The sequence below is a fragment of the Ceratotherium simum genome, chromosome 18, assembly GCF_057802395.1.
Source record: "Ceratotherium simum simum isolate JZ-2026a chromosome 18, ASM5780239v1, whole genome shotgun sequence".
Lineage (NCBI taxonomy): Eukaryota > Metazoa > Chordata > Mammalia > Perissodactyla > Rhinocerotidae > Ceratotherium > Ceratotherium simum.
Window position 1 is genome coordinate 30,477,667 of NC_141917.1, and position 25,371 is coordinate 30,503,037.

The following is a 25,371-nucleotide window of genomic DNA, read 5'->3' on the forward strand; positions in this document are numbered from 1 at the left end:
CCCTTTTGATAACTGGAGGTATTCCCAAGCATGGCAAATGCTTAAAATCTAGATATAGAAACTGCTTCTTTTAATTCATGTATGGAGGGCATGAAGTCTAGACCCTTATAAGTAGAAAGGTCTAACACACTCATTGGGATGTTTCCTCTGTGTTCAGACACACTAAGCAAAATCATCATGTTGCAGTTTTTTTGAAGAGTATGAGAACATATTCAAGCTGGGGGCTAGAGACTGTCTAGGATTATCAATCAGTGCTCTGCTGATATTCTCTGCCCTCCTTCATGCCTCATTTTCAAGTTTCTTGTATGGATGTAAAGTTCACTGAAACTAAGAGAAGACTTCCACTTCCAGCTATGATGGAGTAACCGGTACTTGACTAGCCTGCCTGCCTTAATCGTAAAATTGGACAAAATATATGTGAGACAAGTGCTTTTAGACATTGGACAACATGCAGCACAAGACAGTGATCCCCAAAAGAAGGGAAGCTCATGAGGTGAGTCTCATGCATGCCTAGCTCTCTGCTTAAGGATATTATCCTGACTCAAGCATAATGAGCTAGAGTCCAAGCAGACCACAGCGGTCCCACTGAGCTGAGGAGGTAGAGATCCTAGTTCAGGGTAAGGCAACAGAGAAAAGGAAGCTGTACAGAGAAGAGCCCCAAAAGTCTGTGTGTGGGTTCACTGTGATCGCTGGACAAGAGCTGAGCTGATCGTAGTCAGTGCACGAGTCCATGAGGCTTACCAGAAAGCAGTTACTACAAGGTTGAGACAACCGAGCTACTAGAGGGTAAGCAGTGCTGGCAGATGTTGGAGGCCCAGCCCAGATAGAGTGGAGAGATCTTGCTAACACCTCATTAACAACACTCCAAGCATCCAGTTTAGACACCAGAAAGGCCCATCTTAGAAGTAAAGACATTGCCCTAGAATAAGGGCTACAAAAATATACCTCAAAAATGACGGTGAAATAAAGATACAGTTCGGTCAACGAAACCTGAAAGAATTGAATTAATTCCCAGAAGATCTGCACTACAAGAAATGCTAATAATCTACAGGCTGAAGGGAAATAAATACTAGGTAAAAATCCAGATCTATAGGAAGAAATGAAAAAGCACTAGAAATTCTATTTCCTTTAAAGACACCCGAATGTCTAAATCACAACAGGAGTGGGCAGGTAAAAGGAATTATACTCTTGTAAAACCAATTTATTTCTGAAGCCGTGAGAGTGTGAAGTAGTGGTACAACACGGACTCTAAATAGTGTGAGAAGGTTCATATTGTTAGCCCTAAAGCAGCAGTTCTCAAACTTCTTGTTCTCTTTATACTCATAACAATTATTGAGGACCCCAAAGAGCTTTTGTTTACTTGGGTATATCTGTCAGTATTTATCATGTTAGAAATTAATTAAAACAGAAAAATGTTTAAATATTATTTTAAATTACAATACCCATTCAATGTTAAGATATAACACATTTTTATAAAAATAACTATTTTTTGTCTGTGTGTGTGAGGAAGATCAGCCCTGAGCTAACATCCATGCTAATTCTCCTCTTTTTGCTGAGGAAGACCGGCCCTGAGCTAACATCTATTGCCAATCCTCCTACTTTTTTCCCCAAAGCCTCAGTAGATAGATGGATAGTTGTACGTCATAGTTGCACATCTGCTAGTTGCTGTATGTGGGATGCAGCCTCAGCATGGCCAGAGAAGCGGTGCGTCAGTGTGCACCCGGGATCCGAACCCGGGCCGCCAGTAGCAGAGTGCGCACACTTAACCACTAAGCCACAGGGCCAGCCCAAAAATAACTATTTTCTAAAACAAAATTTAGTGAGAAGACTGGCACTGTTTTATAGTTTTACAAATCTCTTTCTTTAATGTTTGCCTTAATACAAGACAGCTGAATTCTTATACCTGCTTCTGCATTCAGCCTGTTGCAATATGTTGTCTGGTTGAAGTATATGAAAAAAATCTGGCCTTACACAGGTATGTAGTTCGAAGAGGAGGAGTACTTAATAGCCTTTTCAGATAACAGTATTCTTTGATGATACTATACCAAAAATTGACAAGTGGGTGAAGGTTTTTAGATTCTTCTCATAAAAATTATCTCCAAAATTATGTCCAGTACCAGAAACTACCCAGGTCTCTGCACCATGGTTTTTACCAAGTTAATATGAGCCTTCTGGAGTCAGGAGTCATATTCCCTTTCTTTCCCACCCAAAGCATCCCTGTTTCTTCCTCCAAGGCTTTTCAGGCTACAGGGCAGAGGACAGAAGATCTGGCCTACATGAAATTTGGGTTATTCAGATGTTCAGGACTGGTGGAAGGTGGTTGGTTCCTTTTCACTCCTAGGCCAAGCCCTGCACAGGTGAACTTTAGGATGTGTTTTAAAATGGAGTGCATTATTGAGTGTCTCAGGTGAGACTATGATTTTCTTCTCCTCAATGAAAGGAGAATTTGTTTTTTCCTATCAAAAGTTTACCCATTTGAAAGTGACAAAAATGTGGAGATTAAACAACATGCTATGGATCACTGATGAAATTAAAGGAGAAATCAAAAACTATCTGGAAACAAACGAAAATAAAAATATGCCATACCAAACCATATGGGATGCAGCAAAAGCGGTCCTGAGAGGGAAACTCATAGCAATACAAGCCCACCTTAACAAACAAGAAAAAGCCCAAATAGGCAACCTTAAATTACACCTAACAGAACTAGAAAAAGAAGGACAAACAAAGCCCAAAGCCAGCAGAAGGAGAGAAATAATAAAAATCAGAGCAGAAATAAATGAAATTGAGACCAAAAAAACAGTAGAAAGGATTAATGAAACAAAGAGTTGGTTCTTCGAGAAGATAAACAAAATTGACAAACCCTTAGCCAGGCTTACTAAGAAAAAAAGAGAAAAGGCTCAAGTAAATAAAATTAGAAATGAAAGAGGAGAAATTACAACAGATACCACGGAAATACAGAGGATTATAAGAGAATACTATGAGAAATTATATGCCAACAAATTGGACAATCTAGAAGAAATGGATAAATTCTTAGACTTATACAACCTCCCAAAACTGAACCAAGAAGAAATGGAGAATCTGAATAGACCAATAACAAGTAAAGAGATTGAAATAGTAATCAAAAACCTCCCAAAAAATAAAAGTCCAGGACCAGATGGCTTCTCCAGTGAATTTTACCAAACATTCAAAGAAGATTTAATACCCATCCTTCTCAAACTATTCCAAAAAATAGAGGAAGATGGAACACTTCCTAAATCATTCTACGAGGCCAACGTCACCCTGATACCAAAACCAGACAAAGACAATACAGAGAAAGAAAATTACAGGCCAATATCGCTCATGAACATTGATGCAAAAATCCTCAACAAAATATTGGCAAACCGAATACAACAATACATTAAAAAGATCATACACCATGATCAAGTGGGATTTATACCAGGGACACAGGGATGGTTCAACATCCGCAAATCAATCAACGTGATACATCACATCAACAAAACAAAGAATAAAAACCACATGATCATCTCAATAGACGCAGAGAAGGCATTTGACAAGATACAACATCCATTTATGATAAAAACTCTCAATAAAATGGGAATAGAAGGAAAGTACCTCAACATAATAAAGGCCATATATGACAAACACACAGCCAACATCATACTCAACGGGGAAAGACTGAAAGCCATTCCTCTGAGAACAGGAACGAGGCAGGGCTGCCTACTCTCACCACTCCTGTTCAACATAGTACTGGAGGTTTTGGCCAGAGCAATTAGGCAAGAAAAAGGAATAAAAGGAATCCAAATAGGTAACGAAGAAGTGAAACTCTCACTATTTGCAGATGACATGATTGTATATATAGAAAACGCTAAAGAATCTGTTGGAAAACTATTAGAAACAATCAACAACTACAGCAAAGTTGCAGGGTACAAAATCAATCTACAAAAATCAGTTGCATTTCTGTATGCTAATAATGAACTAACAGAAAGAGAGCTCAAAAAGATAATACCATTTACAATTGCATCAAAAAGAATAAAATACCTAGGAATAAATCTTAGCAAGGAGGTGAAGGACCTATACAATGAGAACTACAAGACATTATTGAAAGAAATCCATGATGACATAAAGAAATGGAAAGATATCCCATGCACGTGGATTGGAAGAATAAACATAGTTAAAATGTCTATATTACCTAAAGCAATCTACAGATTCAATGCAATCCCAATCAGAATCCCAATGACATTCTTCACAGAAATAGAAAAAAGAATACTAAAATTTATATGGGGCACCAGAAGACCCCGAATAGCTAAAGAAATCCTAAGAAAAAGAACAAAGCAGGAGGCATCACAATCCCTGACTTCAAAACATACTACAAAGCAATAGTAATCAAACAGCATGGTACTGGTACAAAAACAGACACACAGATCAATGGAACAGAATTGAAAGCCCAGAAATAAAACCACACATATACGGACAGCTAATTTTCGACAAAGGTGCTAAGAACATGCAATGGAGAAAGGAAAGTCTCTTCAATAAATGGTGTTGGGAAAACTGGACAGCCACATGCAAAAGAATGAAAGTGGACCATGTGCTATCGCCATTCACAAAAATTAACTCAAAATGGATCAAAGACCTGAAGGTGAGACCTGAAACTATAAAACTCATAGAAGAAAATACAGGCAACACACTATTTGACATTGGTTTTAAAGGAATCTTTTCGGATGACATGCCTACCCAGACTAGGGAAACTAAAGAAAAAATAAACAAGTGGGACTTCATCAGATTAAAGAGCTTTTATAAGACAAATGAAACCAGAATCAAGACGAACAGACAACCAACCAGCTGGGAGAGAATATTTGCAAAACATACATCTGACAAGGGGTTGATCTCCATAATATATAAAGAACTCACACAACTGAACAACAAAAAAACAAACAACCCGATCAAAAAATGGGCAGAGGAAATGAACAGACACTTCTCCAAGGAAGATATACAGATGGCCAATAGGCACATGAAAAGATGTTCAACATCACTAATCATCAGGGAAATGCAAATCAAAACAACACTAAGATACCACCTCATGCCCATTAGAATGGCTATACTCACAAGACAAAAAACAACAAATGTTGGAGAGGATGTGGAGAAACAGGAACCCTCATACACAGCTGGTGGGAATGCAAATTGGTGCAGCCTCTATGGAAAACGGTATGGAGATTCCTCAAAGAATTAAAAATAGAGATGCCCTATGATCCAGCCATCCCACTACTGGGAATCTATCCAACGAACCTGAAATCAACAATCCAAAGAGACTTATGCACCCCTATGTTCATTGCAGCATTATTCACCATAGCCAAGAAGTGGAAGCAACCTAAGTGTCCCTCGAGTGACAACTGGATTAAGAAAATGTGGTATATATATACAATGGAATACTACTCAGCCATAAAAAAAGACAAAATCGTCCCATTTGCAACAACACGGATGGGGCTGGAGCGTATTATGTTAAGTGAAATAAGCCAGAAAGAGAAAGACAAACACTGTATGATCTCACTCATATGTGGAATATAAACCAACACATGGACAGAGAAAACTGGACTGTGGTTACCAGGGGCAGTGGGGGTGGGGGGGTGGGGGGTGGGCACAGGGGTGAAGGGAGTCATATATATGGTGATGGACAAACAAAAATGTACAACCCCAAATTTCACAATGTTAGAAACCATTAAAACATCAATTAAAACATCAATTAAAAAAAAAAAGTTTACCCATTTAAGGTTGTTTCTCAAAACTCAGGGTAGTAAAGAAGGAAGCAAGATAGAAGATTTTTATTGAAAGTAGCTTAAATACTTTTCATTTTTTATCTTTTCATAATTTTAAAAATTATAACTAAAGATAAGTCAAATGCAAAAATATATAATACATCTATAGGTAAACAACCCTTTCCCAATGAAGGCAAAATTACTGAGAAATGTTTATTTTCCCTCTTGAAATGGCAAATCCAGGTAATAATATGGCTGCAGGCGGTAAATCCACATCACTTCCTTCATTGCTTCTCTCCCTTAAACCCACAAATCTTTCAGAAATACATCAATGAGATGTTGGCCTTTTCTTGGAAACAAAATGATATTCGGGTCTTACAGGTCCAGGGCCCAGTGGACAGACAGGCTCTTGTCCTCCACACTGGCCACCATGTCTTCAATGGCATTCCAGTCAAGCTTGCTGAGGATGCTGCCAGTGCTCTCAGACATGCTGTCCATGCCACCCACCTCAAAAGGAGGCTCTGGCTCTTCTTTGGTTTGTGACAAGTCCTATCAAATTGAGAAAGACAGTAAGTTGTGGTTTCAAGCCTGAGAAAAAATAAATGGAACATGCACTAAGCTTTCCAAAGATTCTAGATTTGCTCATCTACCAAATGGTTAAGGAAATAGCCCAGTTCATCTGGATTGGCAATGGGCTGAACATCATCTGACAACTAGATGCTGGCACCAGATCTGAAGAGTGGACTGAATGGTTTTTTTTTTCTTTGGTGAGGAAGATCAGCCCTGAGCTAACACCCATGCCAATCCTCCTCATTTTGCTGAGGAAGACCGGCCCTGAGCTAACATCTATTGCCAATCCTCTTTTTTTTTTTTTCCCCCTTTTTCTCCCCAAAGCCCCAGTAGATAGTTGTATGTCATAGTTGCACATTCTTCTAGTTGCTGTATGTGGGACACCGCCTCAGCATGGCCGGACCAGTGATGTGTCAGTGCATGCCGAGGATCCGAACCCGGGCCACCAGTAGCGGAGCACATGCACTTAACCGCTAAGCCATGGGGCTGGCCCCCTGAATGCATTTTTATACCTGCAGTACAATTATCTGTACTTACATTTCTGTTATTTTTTTCGTTAAAAAAGAAAATACAAAGTTGAGGAAAATTCTGAAAGATAAATGCTGGAGTACTAAGCCAAAAGTGTAGATGCTTTAAATCACTACTTCAAAATGACCTAACAATTTTTCAGTATCTCTACATCCCACAAAAAAATAAACAAAAAACCCTGAAGAACACAGAGGAATCACTAGGCAAATTGAAATCTGGAACAATGCTTACTTGTAGAAGAGAACTGTGACTCTCATGAAGAATCTTATGGATGTCTGAAGGTAATATCCAGGGACTCACCACAGTCTCCTCTCTCTCATACTCTATACACACCCGCTTGGTTTGAGGTGCAAGCCCAGAACTTCCATGATTTTTTGTATGCTGCAGACTATGACATGGAGCATGAGAGCCTTTAAAGGGAAAAGAACAAAGCATACATTGGGACTGACTCATAAGTTTATTCATTTACTGTGACTTTTATCACCAAATCCAAGGCAGTAACATTTTACCTAATATTTGAATCATAAGGTCTGGATACGGTTCGCTTTAGAGTTCTAAAAATTCCTGTCCTGTCAGTGTGAGAGAAGGAAATTGAATTCGGGCCACCTCTTTTGACTTGAAAAGTAATGGTAACCTCTAGGACAAGAGAGTCCACGGAGGAGAAGCCACAGATATAACAGAACTGTGGAGAAGTTCCAACTTCAAAGTTGGGTGAATTTGAAGAGCTGGGCCTTTCTTGCCTCTTATGGAAAGTCTTGTGGAAGCTTCCTAGGTGTGATGTTTTAGGTATCTTCACTCAAGCTTCATGCCTACAATCTGCCTTTGGGCACAGGCATCAAGGTAAGTACAGTGGCAACACATTATTGCCCTCTTCCTCCTTACTGAGTATCAGCATTTGTTGAAAAGAAACTTTCATCCCAGCTGGTGCCCAGAGGCAGCTTAGCAAATTCATCAACCAACAGTGCTTCTCTGCACAAGGCCCTAGAGGAGCATGCCCCACCTAACACTCTCAATGTTGCAAAACCAATGTTACAGCACGTTCTGCCCCTCACCAAGGTGACCTAAAGAAAGACCCAAGACATGAGGTATGGTGGGAAATAAACACAGGTCCTGACAAGCAGTCACGTGGCTCCCTGAGGAGGGGAAGAAGAGGTAACAGAGTGGTAAAGTTAGGGCACCTGGCCTTTTATAGCTCTACCAACCTCATATGCTTAAAGCTGAGGATACCTCCAAGAAATAAGCCCCCCAAAAACAATAACAGCACACATTTTGGCATTTACAATGGGCTAAGCCCTTTACCTACATTCAGTCCTTTGAACTTACCAGAGTGCCCCAGGGCCTGGTCCTTGGTTCTCTTACACATCTACACTCTCCCTAGCTGACCTCATCTAGTTCGATAGCTATAAATATCATCTACATGCTGACAACTCTCAAACCTGTACCTCTAGCTTCACAGAGCAAACCGTCTTCTTGACATCTTTACTTAAATATGCAGTAAACATCTTAACCTTAACATGTCCAAAACCAAACTGTTAATTTCTACCCCTAAACCCATTCCTCCAATAGTCTTCCCCATCCCAGGAAATGCTCAGGTTAAAATCCAATTTTCCTTTATCGTTCTCTTTCTTACGCATCCTATAACCAATCCATCAGCAAGTCTTAATTTGGTCTATCTTCAAAATATATTCCAAATCTAATGACTTCTCCCCATTTCTATTGTTATAATCCTAGTCCAAGCAATATCTCTGAGCTTGTCTGCCTTCTGTTCTTTTTCTCCTACATGTTCTAAAACATAAATTTTATTATCTCCCTGCTTAATTTCCTCCAATGGAGTCCCACTGGATCCAGAGTAAAATCCAAACTCTTTGCCTTAGCCTATATAGTATCCAGCCTATCTCTACAACCATAACTCTGGCCACTTTTCCATACTGATCTTTTCTGTCATACCAAGTTGGTTTCTGTATCAGGGCTTTGAACTTGCTCTTCTCTCTGCCTGGAACTGTTCTGTCTTATCTTTACATGACAACCCCTTTTTCATCATTCAGGATCTTGACTCCAATGACACTTTCTTAAAGAGACCATATCTTATTTTTGTGCTACTGTCTGTGTTGTTCATGGCTAACAGTGCCTGGTATGTAGTAGTAGATTAATGGATGGTTGCTAAATGAATACTCTTCATGAAAATCCTACAGGGAAAGTGTTGTCATCCCCATTTTGCAAATGAGGAAAGTGAGGCTTAGAGAGGTTATGTAATTTGCCCAAGATGATGAAGATGATCTATGCCCAGCACCTGAGCTAATATATTAACTTTCTCTTTGGGGTGAAGGGAGAATAGTACTCAGAGGCCCCTTTAGGATAATCTTCATATCTGTAAATGAGAAATGGGTCTATTTAACTGGACCCCCAAGGCAGCAGCTTTCCAATAACTTGCTTCCTGGATTAGTGCCAAAGGGATGCCAGAGGGTGGTGGTACAGGGGGCTTAGGGGTTGTTCTTTCGACTAGCCCCAAGGGTCTGAAAAGAAACAAGTCGCCACTTGAGCATCCAACGTGAGAGCTGTGCTCTAGTTGAAACAGGTTTGACTTTTTTTTCTGCTATTTAAAGACATCACTGAGTATTTTGGGATGTGACTGCAAGTTCCATGTTAAAATAATTATTTCAGCAAATATTACTAAGGAACTAATTTTGAAAAACTCTATGAAAAAAAATTATCTATGAATGGACAATAGGAATGCACACATGAACAAACACTAGTAAAAAAGAAAACAGCCGGTAGAACACAGAAAAAGCTGAGATTAAAGGATTAAAAAAAGAGAAACCAACAGGTGGTCAAGCAGTATTATAACCACAAGGGTAAGCTGTCTTTCCAAAGTAAATGGAAACAAACGGAGGCAGGATGCTGAAGTTGTTCCTTCCAGTATTCAGGATATAAGAGATTAGCAAAGGCTGTAACCACCAACGAATTCAACCACCATCTCTGCTACAATTAATTTGACATCTAGACTTTGATACTCTTGTCAAATGAATGTAATTATTGCCATCTAGAAGGTGACAAAATCATCACCAAGTCTGCTGAAATTAAGGTTAACAATCCTGCATTTGGGGATAAGCCTTTACCTATGGGGGATAGCCTTGAGAGGCTATCACTGGCTTTTTCTCACACTGCTTTACCCAGGAATGGCTTTGTAATTTCCTTCTCTTCAGATCAGTGTGCATTTCTCTAAGATTTATTTGGGATAGCAAATCTTGAGAAAAAAATACAATATGAAAAAAATTTTGTCAAATTGAGCATGTGCAAAGCTTTTCAAGGTAGGGTGTGTATTCCTGCCCCAGTGTGGGCAGTGAAAGCTTTCTAAGGAGAAAAGTAAGTGATATATCAAGAAGAAACCCCATAGTGGAAACTAGGGCGGCAAGTGCACCAGCTTCCCTCAAAGAAGCACTCTTTCTCTGTAGGATGGTGAACAATGCCACTCAGTTTCTTTATAACATATTGCCAAACAATGTCTTAAGAGTCCAGTCATGGGCCGGCCCTGTGGCTTGGTGGTTAAGTGCGCGCGCTGCGATGCTGGTGGCCCGGGTTCGGATCCCGGGTGCGCATCGAGGCACCACTTCTCCGTTCATCCTGAGGCCGAGTCCCACATACAACAACTAGAAGGATGTGCAGCTATGACATACAACTATCCACTGGGGCTTTGGGAAAAATAAAATAAATAAAATCTTTAAAAAAAAAAAAAAAAAAAAAAAAAAAAAAGAGTCCAGTCTGAGGAATCTGAAGCTGTAAACAGTAAAACTGAATCCATTCCCTCCGCCACCCACAAAAGAAAACCCTGCTCCTCCTCTTGTCCTACCTACAGTCTAGACAAAGACCTAAGCTAGAAACTTGGAGTCATACTCAATTTCTTCCTTTCAGAGGCAGGGCTACCATTGGACAATGGAAGAAATACTTCTGTTTGCCTTTCTATGGACAAGGCCTCATGCTAGATCATAACTCACTTCAAGAACACAAAACCCTGGATCTCTGGAGCTTTCATACACAATACGATACAAATGTACATATAATTTCAGCTATTTTTAGGGGCAACATTGCATTTTGGGGTATTTTATATGTCAAACTAAACATTGCTAAACATTTGCTTAGAAAAGAATAAAAAGCTATGGGGTACTCTAAACTAGAAAACATTTTACAAAATATCAAAATGAGAGACTTTGAAAGAAAACTAGACTGGGTTTATAAAATTAAAAGCACAGGAAATGATGCTTCCAGGACTCAAATTGATCCTAATAACTAGAGGCTTGGGTTTTAATGCATACAATGGGGAAGAGTATGGAAAAAGAACCAAGTAGAATTTCTAGAAAATACAGCCATAGACATTAAAACCTGACAGATGAGTTAAATAGCAGATTAGACACAGCTGAAGAGAGATATAGTGAACTGAAAGATGAATCTGCAAAGAAAGGAGACAGCAGTGGAGAGAAAGGCATAATGGCAGGATTAGACTAACTCATATTTCTCATAATTTTTGTAGTACATATAAATCAGTGTTTTCACCATTATCCCTACCAAATTTAGCTCTTTTCTGTAAACTGGGATAATGCCACAGACCTCACTGGATTAACATGAGGATTAAGTCAGATCATGCACACAGGTATTAATACAGTGTGGCATCAAGTAAGTTCTCTATAACTGTTAGCTATTATTTTTGTTGTTCTAAGGGGATCCGAGCAGGCCATTTAACTTCTCTAAGCCTCAGTTTCCTCAGCTGTAAGATGGGGATAATAGTTGCCCTGACTATCTACCAGGGTTGTTATAGAGAGCTAATAGGAGAATGAATGTGAAAGTACTTTTTAAATTATGAACAGTAACATGGGATGAGGGATGGGCTATGGGGAGACATTGGGAATTAAGATCATTAGGTGTAATTTCCCTCTCTCTAGTTGATCAGAGCACAGCTAATTTGAGCAAGTATCCAAATATGGGGGCAAAACTGGGCCTAAAATCCCCAAACTTATAGGTCTGTGTATTCCATGACTATGTGATCACAGCAACTTCCTGAGCACTTGTTTTTATGCTCAGCACTGTGCTCAGCCCATTACATACATTCTCACTATTATAATCTATATTTTGCAGGTGAGAAAATTGAGGCTTACACAAATGGGTTAGGAATTGGCCCAAGGCTACAGAGTTAGTGGTGAACTAGGATTCCAAACAAGCTAATTCCACAGTCCCTTCTCTGAACCACTGTACCACACAGCCACACTCTTCATTCTGAAATCTTTATTTGAAATTTCTAAGAGTTATTTATGATTTTTAAAAATTTAGTACTGCAACTAGACTTTTGGTGTGAACACGATGCAGTCTATACAGAAGTCGAAATATAATGAGGTACACCTGAAATTTATATAATGTTATAATCCGACATGACCTCAATAAAAAAAAAAAAAATTAGTACTAAGTCCAAGAACTCTCTATTCTTTATTTACCCCTTACCTTTTCGGAAGGTAACAGGAGACTGCGCAGCCTTTCTTACTGCCATTTTGGCTCCACCAGCTTTTTTCTGTATGGTAAAAGTGGCAGTTCCTATAAAGACAGGCAAACTTCTTTAACCCTCCATATGTATGCATAATTTTTCACATTCTTTGAGGACAGAAATCTTCTGATTAGTAGGGGCCCAATAAATGACAGTTGATTTGAACCAAGAAAGCAAAACAAAGAGTTCAGGTGAAGGAGGGAAAACTCTGCTTAGGGACTTGGTATCCTTATGGCATGACCATGGTCCTTTTTCAAATGGTAAATGTGCCTTGACAACATCTCTGGCAAATGGAAATGCAGGCACATAAGCCTATTAGTAGTACACACCTAGACAAAATGCCAAGTTAAATTTTATCAAGAGAAATGATTAAGCTTTCTTAAATTCCAGGATTAGTAGCAACTATTTACTGTTTCAGTTATGCAAAATGTTTTACTATAATCCTCAACAACTCTATGAGATAGGTTGTAAATAATATATCTGAGTGCACAAAGTAAGCAGCAGAGCTGGGATATGAACACAGGCCTGGATGATCCTAGAAGCTAGACATATTTTTATGCCTATGATGCCTCTCAGTTACAAGTGTATAACCTTTATATTGTTCTTGATAGAGTCCTCTTTTTTGCTTGTTTTGTATTTAGTTCTAAGTATAACAGTTTGCAAGGAGGGCTGAAGAAATTAGAAACTGCATACTGAGGGGCCGGCCCCATGGCTTAGCGGTTAAGTGCGTGCACTCCAGTACTGGCGGCCCGGGTTCGGATCCCGGGCGCGCACCGATGCACCGCTTCTCCGGCCATGCTGAGGCCGCGTCCCACATACAGCAACTAGAAGGATGTGCAACTATGACATACACTATCTACTGGGGCTTTGGGGAGAAAAAGGGGAAAAAAAGGAGGCGGATTGGCAATAGATGTTAGCTCAGAGCCGGTCTTCCTCAGCAAAAAAAAGAGGAGGATTAGCATGGATGTTAGCTCAGGGCTGATCTTCCTCACACACACACAAAAAAAGATATAAGGCAGAATTTCAACTAAGGAATAGGAGCACAAAAGCACAGCATGTGGTTGGAAAACAAGCTGGCATGCAGCACAGATAATACAGATTATACGGGGAAAGGAGCCTAAGGAGGCAGAAGGAGAGGACAAGGCCAGAGAGAGGGTCTGGACCTCATCAAGCATAGTCCACCAAGGGCAAGTGAGGCGACCAAGGGAGGGCGAAGGCCCTGGCCCAGTCAAGTGCAAGGTAACAACACCAGCCTAACACTGAACAGGTCAAAGAGAAAGACATATTTCCACATAATCCAAGACTTTTCCATCTTATATTCAGGTTTAAAATCTTTGCCAATTTTGGATATTTCTTTAATTTTGGCAAATGTATCAGGTGTAAAATAAAATTTAAAAAAGGAAAACATGGGCCGGCCCCGTGGCTTAGCGGTTAAGTGCGCGCGCTCCGCTGTTGGCAGCCCGGGTTCGGATCCCGGGTACGCACTGATGCACCACTTCTCCGGCCATGCTGAGGCTGCATCCCACATACACCAACTAGAAGGATGTGCGACTATCACATACAACTATCTACTGGGGCTTTGGCAGAAAAATTAAAAAAAAAAAAAAACAACTCCATTAAAAAAAATAAAAAAGGAAAACATGGTTACTATTCTGCAATTTTAGTTCAAAAAGAGCAGTATTTTCTTATTGTAATTTGTCAATCAAAAGCAAGAGGTAACCAAACTATGAAGTTTTATCAAAAGGATTAGAATTTATGGAAATTTTAATTTTCTAAATTGAGGCAGCAAACCAAAGTGTAGGTTCTAAGTGTGTAGGCTGTAGACCCAGACTGGGTTTAGATCCTGATTCTACCACTTCCTAGCTGTCTGATCTTAGCAGTTATTCCACCTTTCTCTGCCTTGGTTTTCTCAACTTCAAAATGAGAAGATGATAGTACCTGTCTCACAGGGTCGTAATTAAAGAGCTTACACAGAATCTGGCACATTAATTGTTATACTACATGTTAGCTATGATTATACATTTTTAATTCATAATCATTTTACAAATAAGTACATTTTACTTTAGTAATCAAAACCCAAATATGGCAAAATTAACTAAAGGAAAGCTACCAATAAATAAGATATTATAACTTCAAATGCAGAAAAGGATGTTCAAAGGGTAAAAACATAATATTATTTCAATCTGAGCCTCTTAGTATTCCTCTTCTGTGATGTATTCATCCTGAAATCCATCAGAACTTGATTTGTAAAAATGCCTACACCTTTAGCCAGACACACAAAAGAAACATATTCCAAATAAGTCATATCTAATTTACTGACTGTTCAAATTCTATTACAAAAAGGCAAACAGTTTAAAAAGATTCCAAGGGTCTTCTTATTTCAAAGCAATAGAACAAAATCCCAGGACAGCTAAGTCTTTTATCAATCCCTTGCATTCTGTTGAAATGAGAATTGCTTTTCACTATGATTTACAGCTTTTACTAATGAAAACACAACTTGGGAGACAAGAAGGAATAGGTCCAAATTACACAAGAAAAAAAGCTCTAAGTCTTACCACGTGGCCAAGGTGAGCCTTGAGCTTGCCCCAAAGGTTTCCCTTTTTGGGTATAACTTGGTTTGGATGTATTTCTGACTTTTCCAGGTCGATTTATTGGAAAATTGTGACCATGTCGATTCTCTCTGAAGTAGAAATTACATAATTACATTCCTAGAATCTCATATCAGTGACAAACTATAATATTTCAAAAAGACCAAATTCTAGCTCATATTAATACATTCACTTGACATTTCTTATTCTGTACCTCAGTGATACATTTAGTGCATAATAACTCTCAACAAATAATTCTTCATATCTCATACTTCAAACTTCACTTTTTTCAAAGAAATTGTTTTTGGTTATCTCTCTATCCATTTTAAATTCTCTATGTATTGGCAAGTTATTAATGTATTTAATACCCTGCTTTGGTCTCTAGTATTTTGAGTACACCCCACATTACACACACACGTGATCTGATTACATCTGGGTTTGTGTTGGGTAGCATTTCCTATAGGCTCTTTTTTTTTTTTTTTTTTCTGTAAGGAGGATCAGTCCTGAGCTAACATCCATGCCAATCCTCCTCTTTTTGCTGAGGAAGACCGACCCTGAGCTAACATCTATTGCCAATCCTCCTCCTTTTTTTCCCCTTTTTCTCCCCAAAGCCCCAGTAGATAGTTGTATGTCATAGTTGCACATCCTTCTAGTTGCTGTATGTGGGACACCGCCTCTGCATGGCTTGACAAGCGGTGCGTCGGTGCGCACCCGGGATCCGAACCCAGGCCGCCAGTAGCAGAGCTCGCGCACTTAACCACTAAGCCACAGGGCCGGCCTCCCTACAGGCTCTTAAATTATGTGCTTATGTTTATAATCCTAATCATTCATTTTGTCAAAGGTGGTAATTTTTAACAACATTGTACTGCCAATTCATGTTCAGCTTATGAATCACCAACAAATATAATTTTCTGTTTCTTTGCCACATATAAGAAACTTTACAGTTGGGTACTTTTCTTTAGCATTCTATGTTTAATTAATTTCTGCCTAATGAACTCATATCCAAACATATTGCAGGTCACTGTTTCAAGAAGAAATATATAACAGTATCTACAACTGAGTCAGCAATAACTGGGCAGGGTGGGAAGAGACAGCAGAGGAAGAAGGGGTAAGCTGGTGGGGACTGTCTGTTTCTGCAAGAGTGGAGCCAAGGGGAGAAATGGGAGAGCAGTTAGGAGGCAAATTACAGAAGGAAATATTAACAAAGACTACAGAAAAGAAGCAAACAGGATTGAACGGATATCAGAATTGTATTAGGTATAGTGAAGTGTTTTGTTAAGAGAGAACACCATTTTTGTCTTTTTCCTTGGTGATTCTATAAACTTATAAAGACCTCATAATTATGGGGACATTTTTTTCTTCACTTTATTGTCATAATTCTGAGCAGGGTAGACGCAAATACACTGAACTTGGGTCACAAAAACACTACCTTTCTTCTTATCAAGCCTAATATTATCTTGCCAGATGACATGCCAAATCTTGTCTTACCCTCTTGGAGAAAGGGAGCGTTGCCATCTGGAAATTTCAGCAGTTCTGGGTTTGGTAGGCAATGGTTTCTGTGCAGTTGCTGGTAGTTGTACTGATTCAAATAACAGTTCATTCATCAGACTGTATGCTTGTGAGATTCGACGACTATAGTGGTCAGAGAGTAGCAATCTGTAGACAAAGAATTAAACAAGATTTAATAAAAGAGTCACTTTCAGTTCATATTTCTAGAGGGAACATGGTGTTTGAAGACCACCTAGCATTTGTCCTTTTCAATGCTATTCAAACACAAATAAAAATTTCGGATTCCTGAAGACCATTAGGCAGTAGTGTTAAGATACTTGTAGTTATGGCCTTTGGGGTATTTTCAAAATGCACATACATAACTGAATGGGGATAGGGAGGAGAACAGCAGAAATACAAGTCATAAAAATTGAATGGAATGAATATTATTTGAAAGCAAATTCCTAAAAAGGCTAGTAGAGTCTATTTTCCTTGCAGTTATCTCTCATAATTTTCTGTGTATCGACCAAAACCGGACTACTGTGAAAACTAGAATTCCTAAGGCATTATCTATGTCTGGGATGAGCAAGCCAGAGAAAATATTCAGGGTACACTGTACCCTGAATATACAGCCACCAAACTCACCTGTCTTTTTCGTGCTTCATCTTTTGTCTCAGCCTGATTTCCCTTGAAGTCATATAAAACTGCACAAGAAAAATCCAGTTAGTTCATTATTGTTCAGTTCAAATAATTAAACCATTATGATGCATGGAAAACATGAAATTCCACTAATCAATTTTAACAGGATGTTAAATTTTGCTTTTTAGGAAACAGCACAAAACACTGTCATATTTGATAATGCTTCCTACCCCGGCACAAAACATGAAAATGTTAAATTAAAGCATCATGTAATTAAAATAAAATCCAGTTTAATAAATGGAATGCAAAGTATACTTTAGTAGCTAAATTAATATATTTTCTCAAAAGGAGAGAATATTATCAGCCACATTTAAAACAGAAAATACGAACATTTTAATGATGGAGACACCTATACTTTGTACTGAATCTTGTGATTAATCTCATCAAGAGCTTGGTTCATAGAGCAAAAGTGAGTCAGACATTTAAAACCATCATTTTGACGTTCTAAAATGTTTACCAGAAACCTACTGCAGTGAATTCACTGTGACTCGTAAACTCTTCAAAATTTACAAACCATGAGCCAAACTGGAAAAGGTCGGCTATTTACATCTTATTCCAGAACATTAAGAGTTACTGTTACTACTGAGGTTAAATCCTTTCACACACAATTGTGTACAGAAAAACATGCATGCAGAAGGGGATTCACTTTCTCAAGATCCTATATGGAAGTAGTCACTAACAAATTAAAGGTCTTATTGATTTCTGATAGAAATTCAAATGAAATTTTTAATTACATTAACCCCTCACAAATCCCATACCTCTACCCAAATAGAAGCTAAAAATAAAGAAACAAGTGTCTGCGATCTTGAAGGAGATGTCACAACGTCTATGAACCAAACAATCCCAATGCTCTCAGAGTTAATGTATTCTAAATTTGGACACAATTCTAACCATCTTGGGTATTTGCTTGGCTGACAGGGAGGGTGATATCAGAACCTACCTCTATGGGGTGGAGGAACACACACATATACACATGCACTTTCAGATTCTGGTCATGTACCTCAGTAGCCCTGAAAGTCACTACCATGTCCCCAGAGCTATCGACAAATGTTATATTAACACCAACATGCTCTTTCCAGACACAGGTAAGTAAGTTACACACTTTAAATAATAGTTCACCTACTTTTCCACCATTTGGTGCTTAAATGTGACTGCCTTATCTGGAAAATTCACTTACAGAATGTATTCCCCTAAGGATGCTGAAAAAAATGAAGTGCTATTATATTTTATTTTATTTCAGATTACAAAGCAAAAGATAAACTGTAATCTAAGTGTAATCTAAATGTGATTTTCATGGTAATGTGATAAAGTAACACTGCTTTGTTTCACCTTCTGAAGAAAAATACTTCTGACCTAGCCCTGGTGATGTCCATAAGTCAGGACTCAGTAAACAAATGTTGACAGTTTAAAGGACAGTTGAAACACACACACAGAGGTACCCTTGTTCTGTTGGTACATGACTGGACCATACTTTTAAAAAATTTCTTGTAGATAACTTATGGATACAAAATTGATTTTTAAAATTGCTTTACTACACACAGTCAGTTGTTCAACTGCCACTGACTCTCACAGAAAATTAAGGAAACAACTCCATTTGGTCACTCAATCATTCAACCTCTTCATTTGGTTAAAATGCTAGAGCCATAATCAGCCTGGGAGAGAAAAAAATATTTAAGATAGTTCAATAGAACATGATTTGTAGAATACTTTGCTACATTTTGTTAAGGTGATTTCTTAATTTTTCGTGACTTAAGTAAAATGCTGACTTTTCGGTCAAATACAAAATGCATCCAAATTATGTTAAATCCTTTTCTTGAATATTTGCCAGGAAAAAACTACACATATTCTGTGATAATTCCATTACCCTTGATCGTGCAGACTTACTGGATTGCTCCTGGAGCAGAAAGGATTATGTTCTTGCCCTCTCTTTTCTGCCAGCTGATTTAAGTACTCTGCCATTCTTTCTTTTCGTTTTCTTTTCATCCAGATTTGAATCTCTCTTCTCTCCTTCTCAGTTCTTTGTGGACATCTGCCAGAAGAATGCTGGGTCCTGAGAAATTGAATAGGCAGAGCATCACTTGATTTTAAATTTGTTATGGAGGGCCAGCCCCGTGGCTTGGTGGTTAAGTGAGCGCGCTCCACTGCTGGCGACCCGGGTTCGGATCCCGGGCTCGCACCATCGCGCTGCTTCTCTGGCCATGCTGAGGCCGCGTCCCACATACAGCAACTAGAAGGATGTGCAGCTATGACATACAACTATCTACTGGGGCTTTGGGGGGAAAAAATAAATAAATAAAATCTTTAAATTTGTTATGGAAAGAAGAAATATCACAACTAAATATTACTGCTTATTTGGAAAGATTTTGCCCCATCTTGAAAAGTTGCATACACTTATGACAACTTGCTCCAACCTGTCCCCTGAAATCACTGAAAATGATCTCAGAAAGGTCACCAATGACCTCTTCTGTCTTCACCCTACTGGACTTCTCTATAACACTTGATAAAATTGACTTTTCCTTTCTGCTTTAAACGCTGTCTTACCTGGGCCTTTTTCTACCTCTCAAAACACTATGCAGCCTCCTACATTGGCTCCTTTCTTCTCTGCTCACCACTTCAATATTAATGTCTTTACAGGTTCTGTTTGGCCTGTTCTGTTTCTGGACTATCTGAATCACTTCCAAAACTTGTAACACAGAGATGACTTCTAAACTGCTGCTCTTCTGGATCTAGCCTCACTTGCATGCCCATGCCATACTTCCCGTGGGCTGGCCCAAGCTAATGACTGAGCACGGCAGGGATGCTGTGGCCGGCACATTCCTGCAAGACACAGGATTCCTCTGATGAGTTACTTTGGCTTGGCGTCTCACCATTGACCCAGATGAAACTTTCTTAGAACTACACTGTACTCTGAGATTCTACTTACTCAACTCTCTGCCTTCCCTCTGTCCATCACAGGGAGGGGTGAGACCTGCATTGTGGTCTGATGCCTCTCCTCAATTCTGTTTTTTTCGGCCTTTTCCCCTCACAGGCATTTCTCCCAATAAGTCTCTTGTACATCTAATCCCATCTTGGCTTCTGCTTCTCAGATGACATGAACTAACACAAGCAGTCCTGAGAGTGGTCCAAGAAAACAGGCAGTGTGAGATGGGGATTTGGGGCCGACTCATCACCCAGTCTGCAAAGAGGACACAATCCTAAATGGCAGATGGGTCACGGATACAAACAATGTGGTTTATACTGAACACCTGCTTTCCTCCTGGGAGTCTGGACTCTTGGTGTGTGCCAGGCAGAGGGTGCCTACCTGATCAGCCCCCATAAAAACCCTGGGCACTGAGTTTCCAGAAGCTTCCCTGATAGACAACATTCCACATGTGTTGTCATAATGTGTTGCTGGAGGAATTAAGCATGTCCTGCGTGACTCCCTGGGACAGGATTCTTGGAAACTTGTGCTTGGTTTCCCCTGGAATTTACCCCATATACGTTTTCCCTTTGCTGATTTTGCTTTGCCTTTTGCTATAATAAATTATAGTCGTGAGTATGACTATATGAGTTCTGTGAATCCTCCTGGTGAATCACTGAACCTGGGGTGATCCTGGGGACCCCTAACCCAGGGTCAGAGCCACACCGGCATTGCAGTCTGACAGCTGTCCCCACCTCCTCTGGCTCCTCCTTTCTTTCCCCTCACAGGTGTTTCTCCACATAAATCTCTTACTCATCTAAATCTCATTTTGGCATTTGCTTCTGGGAGGACCTGAAACTAATGTACCAATGAATATTACCAACTGACTGTTCTCCTGGCTACTTACATCTAAAACTATATTCTCTCTCTTGCTAAAGAAATCACCATCAACTCAGTCATCCAAGTAGAAAATCATTCTCACTTCCTCCTGACAACCTTCAGGTATACTCACATTTGTTACCCTACACTCTCCATTCTGAACCACCTCATCTTTAGACTACTGAAGTAAGACCTCTGACTGGCTCCCATTTCTAGTTTAAGAAATGGCTTCCCCACTACTGCTTGCAGAGAAGGTAAACTCAGAGTGCCTCTGGTCCCCAGTCAACAGCCAGCACACCCAGCCAGACCTTCTCTCTCCTTCCAATGCATAAACTCCAGTCACATCTAACTCCCTGCCCTCCACTGACCATTACACCTTTGCATATTATATTCCTGCTGCCTAGAATATCCTTTCTTCCAGTTATAACCCACATGAATCTCTACTCATCCTTTGAAATACAGATCAAATCCTTAACTGATGAAGCTGCATTCTTTCATTGATTCTCTTCCCCTGAGCTCCCTTAGCACACTGATACAATTTGGTTTTATGTCATACTCTGTTTATAGTTCTATCTCCATTCAAGAGTAGAAACCATACTTTATTTTTATTTCAATTCTTAACATTTATTACATTATTGAAATATTCATAATATGATCATTAACTTAAAAAAAAGAACTAAAATCCCTATATCTGTGATTAAAGGTAACTAAATGTGTTTGACGAGAAAGTTAGGGTTACATGTTCTTGATATGAGGTCATAATAGAGCAGATAATTCCACTAATTAAATAGAAATTGAGGGGGTTTTGTACACTATTTTCTGGTAACAGTCTTTTAAGTTCAATTATAATACACTGCATTTCCATTGAGGTAGTTAGTGGAATTGCACTAGGAAATGAAGTATAGTTGCTATTCATAAGGTTGACAATCTTAGATAAACAAGCAAAGAGGTGTATGTATTTCAAGGAAGCATTAGTAGGAGAGCCAGCCTTTATTCTATCAGGAACCAGTTCTAGGCCCAGGAAAGGTTGTAAGGAAAAACATTTTAACCTAATGTTCCGAGGAAAGGCTATTTAAAATGTATTCTAAGGGTTAATATTTAGGATAAAGTACTCTGAACTAAAACGTTAATTACTTCTAAGACAAAATAGGATAAAATTTATGTTGTAATTAAAGTGATGAGACCTTGGGAAAATTCACAGGATACAGATGTGCTGTATTAGTTAAATAAACCAGTCTATACACTGTTGGGGAGGGGTGGAATGACACATGAACATCACAAAATGTATTTATGAAGAAAAACATCTATTCTAAGTTTTGAATTTGTTTCATAAAAATCACATTAAAATATGGCCAATTTTGAATATTCTTGAACCATAAACATTTTATTTTATTTTTATTTATTTTTTTTTGTGAGGAAGATCAGCCCTGAGCTAACATCCATGCCAATCCTCCTCTTTTTGCTGAGGAAGACTGGCCTGGAGCTAACATCCGTGACAATCTTCCTCCACTTTATGTGGGACGCTGCCACAGCATGGCCTGACAAGGGGTGCATCCATGCAAGCCCGGGGTCCAAACCCGGGCTGCGAGCAGCAGAGCGCGTGCTTAACCGCTATGCCATGGGGCTGGCCCCATAAACATTTTAAATAGGCTAAAAATGAATTACTCAATAATTACCTGGAGATATTCCTAGCTTGTTGTTCTGTTAAGCCGAGCTCTTCACTGGAAACTCCATCTTTTGTAATAAGGTCATCAATAACGTCTGCAATATCAGTCAATCCAGTCATCTGGAGTGGACCTACTGAAACACTTCATTTGCAAATGTAATTTGAGATATATGTCAGTATCTATAACTTAATTACATTAAGCAAAAATTAACATGTATAACTATGCCCTCCAAGAGCATAAATGAACATGAAAATGATAAACATATAACTCCTGTCCCTTCTCTTTCTTTAATTCCAGTAATCATCAGTGGAAAAGCCTAATCATCAATAATTGATGACTTTGTATGTGCTCTTAAAAAAGCAAACATAAGGCCCAGGAGACAATCTCTACCTCTTCTGCCTGCTGAAATTTAATACATACGTAGTGAAAGAAAGTGTAGCAAATGTAGTCTATTGTATTCTAATTACCTATGCTAAAACAGTAAGGGATATAATATAATAATCCTCAGTTTCTTACAACACCCCATTCCCAATGGGAATTAATTATATTCCTTTAATCCACAAAAAAAATGTAGTGTAGAAGTTCACGTACATATGAACAACAAAATTTCCAGAACACATAATTTATACCCAACTTTAAGTAAAACTGTGCATTAATTCTTAAGATATTTACCTTTCAAATAACTCATCACTGTTATTCACACCTTAAAAAAAAAGATACATTATTATTAATAAAAATTTCAGGTCAGTTATTTTTTTGACTTTCAATTATTAACCTGATTCAGAAATCATGTAACCAGAAATTGAAATATTTTTAAACCTCCCAATTGGTGTAAAGATATGTAGAGCATATTTATCCTCCTCTTGAATATGCTATTTGGTAGTGAATATTGTCCACATTTTAAGATTATTACTTTTCTATCCAGAGTACTCTGAACAATACAGTTTAAGAGGTATAATCTTTCTTTGCTTAGTACACAGTTGAGAATGCTGGAATGCAATTTACTAAAAAAAACAAAAAAACTTCTGATTATCTACAAGTAATACATTTGGGAAAATATCCAATTTAAATCCAAGAAGCCTTTACTTGGAAGAATAACCCAAAAAATAATTTTTAAAACTTGTCCAATGTTAACTACAGGTCTTTAAAGCAAAACACTTAATTTACTCAATTTTTTATATGTTTAACCCTCAAAGAGAATTGAGTTAATATAGGAAGAAGTGTTCTGACATCTCTTCTCAAAAACATTTCCTTGTTAAGATTTTCTTATACTAAGATAAATCCACTCTGCCCCCAAGACTTATACATCCACATGTTTTTTATATTAAATAATTGTGTCTTCTTAAGCACAGATTGTTTTGTTTAATTTATTAATCCTCAAATCAAGGATTTTATATTATCTTTGTTCTCAGAGTCTGGGCATTTGTGAGTTCTTAATTGTAATTAATCAAATTTAATTCTTTTTTTTTTTTTTTTTTTTAAAGATTTTATTTATTTTATTTTTTCCCCCCAAAGCCCCAGCGGATAGTTGTATGTCGTAGCTGCACATCCCTCTAGCTGCTGCATGTGGGACTCGGCCCCAGGATGAACGGAGAAGTGGTGCCTCGATGCGCACCCGGGATCCGAACCCGGGCCACCAGCATCGCAGCGCGCGCACCCAACCACCAAGCCACAGGGCCGGCCCTCAAATCTAATTCTTAAGAAAAGCCTCAACTACTGAAAGAAAAAATGATAATGGTGTTAAGTATAGGTGAATCATATAAAAGGTCCGGGGCCGGCCCCATGGCTTAGCGGTTAAGTGCTCGCGCTCCACTGCTGGCGGCCCAGGTTCGGATCCTGGGCGCGCCCCGACGCACCACTTCTCTGGCCATGCTCAGGCTGCGTCCCACATACAGCAACTAGAAGGATGTGCAACTATGACATACAACTATCTACTGGGGCTTTGGGGAAAAAAAAAAGGAGGAGGACTGGCAATAGATGTTAGCTCAGAGCCAGTCTTCCTCAGCAAAAAGAGGAGGATTAGCATGGATGTTAGCTGAGGGCTGATCTTCCTCACAAAAAAAAAAAAAAAAAAAGGTCCGACTATTAAATGAAACTGATTCTTTTTATCAAAGGGTAGAAAGTTGCTATATCCAAATAAATACCTTTACAAGTAGTCACATAGGCAGATTCTATCTTGACTTCATTTCAAACCAGTTTTGGAAGTCTTCCTTTGGGAGGCCTTCACAATTTACTAAACACAATAGATCAGCTTCATTCCCTGATAATCACAATTCCTTTTTTCTTAATTCCAAACAGTGACACACAGCCTGATCATCTACTTCGTTTATCAGAAATGCCTCTGAATAACTTATGGCTGTTGCCAAAAATTAAATCTATCCTCAGTGAATAAATTATTTGCTACTATTAAGAGCGCTCAGAAGAATGTGCTAAGAAATGGAAGTCAATTTCAAAAGAGGAAATCCGAGCTATTTCTGAGCACTAGAATTAAAGGAATGACTGTACATCTTTCCAAGACACCAACTATAGAGAAGAAAACACCCATTAGGGCATCTAAATTCTGCACTTTTGAAAAAATGATAACTTGGATTCTTTTTTAAATTTGCAACCAAACATTGAATACTAGAGAAAAACATTTTAATTTATCCATCTTTATAAGTATTATGCCACTTATTGACATTTCCCCCTTTTTTTCTCTTGCATCCTAATTTAAGAAGCTATTACAGCCTTGAATGAATCACCTCCTTAACCTGATACTTTCAATTTCTCTTTTCCC

General features: G+C 38.7%; 1 protein-coding gene across 4 annotated transcripts in view; it reads right to left on the reverse strand.

The window, feature by feature from the left end:
• Window positions 1-5,797: 5,797 nt before the first annotated feature.
• CPLANE1 (ciliogenesis and planar polarity effector complex subunit 1) overlaps window positions 5,798-25,371 on the reverse strand; it is a 118,240-nt gene continuing 98,666 nt past the window's right edge. For 3 of the 4 annotated variants that reach the window (XM_087443206.1, XM_087443208.1, XM_087443207.1), the window contains 9 exons: window positions 23,268-23,298; window positions 22,605-22,736; window positions 19,035-19,200; window positions 17,097-17,155; window positions 16,452-16,619; window positions 14,931-15,055; window positions 12,336-12,425; window positions 7,080-7,258; window positions 5,798-6,299 (listed from right to left, as the gene is read on the reverse strand). In XM_087443206.1, the coding sequence (XP_087299332.1) occupies window positions 6,126-6,299; window positions 7,080-7,258; window positions 12,336-12,425; window positions 14,931-15,055; window positions 16,452-16,619; window positions 17,097-17,155; window positions 19,035-19,200; window positions 22,605-22,736; window positions 23,268-23,298 (1,124 nt within the window). In that variant the 3' untranslated portion in view covers window positions 5,798-6,125. Of the gene's footprint in view, window positions 6,300-7,079; window positions 7,259-10,008; window positions 10,093-12,335; window positions 12,426-14,930; window positions 15,056-16,451; window positions 16,620-17,096; window positions 17,156-19,034; window positions 19,201-22,604; window positions 22,737-23,267; window positions 23,299-25,371 lie in introns of all 4 variants that reach the window. The other variant, XM_087443209.1, reaches the window with a different exon arrangement.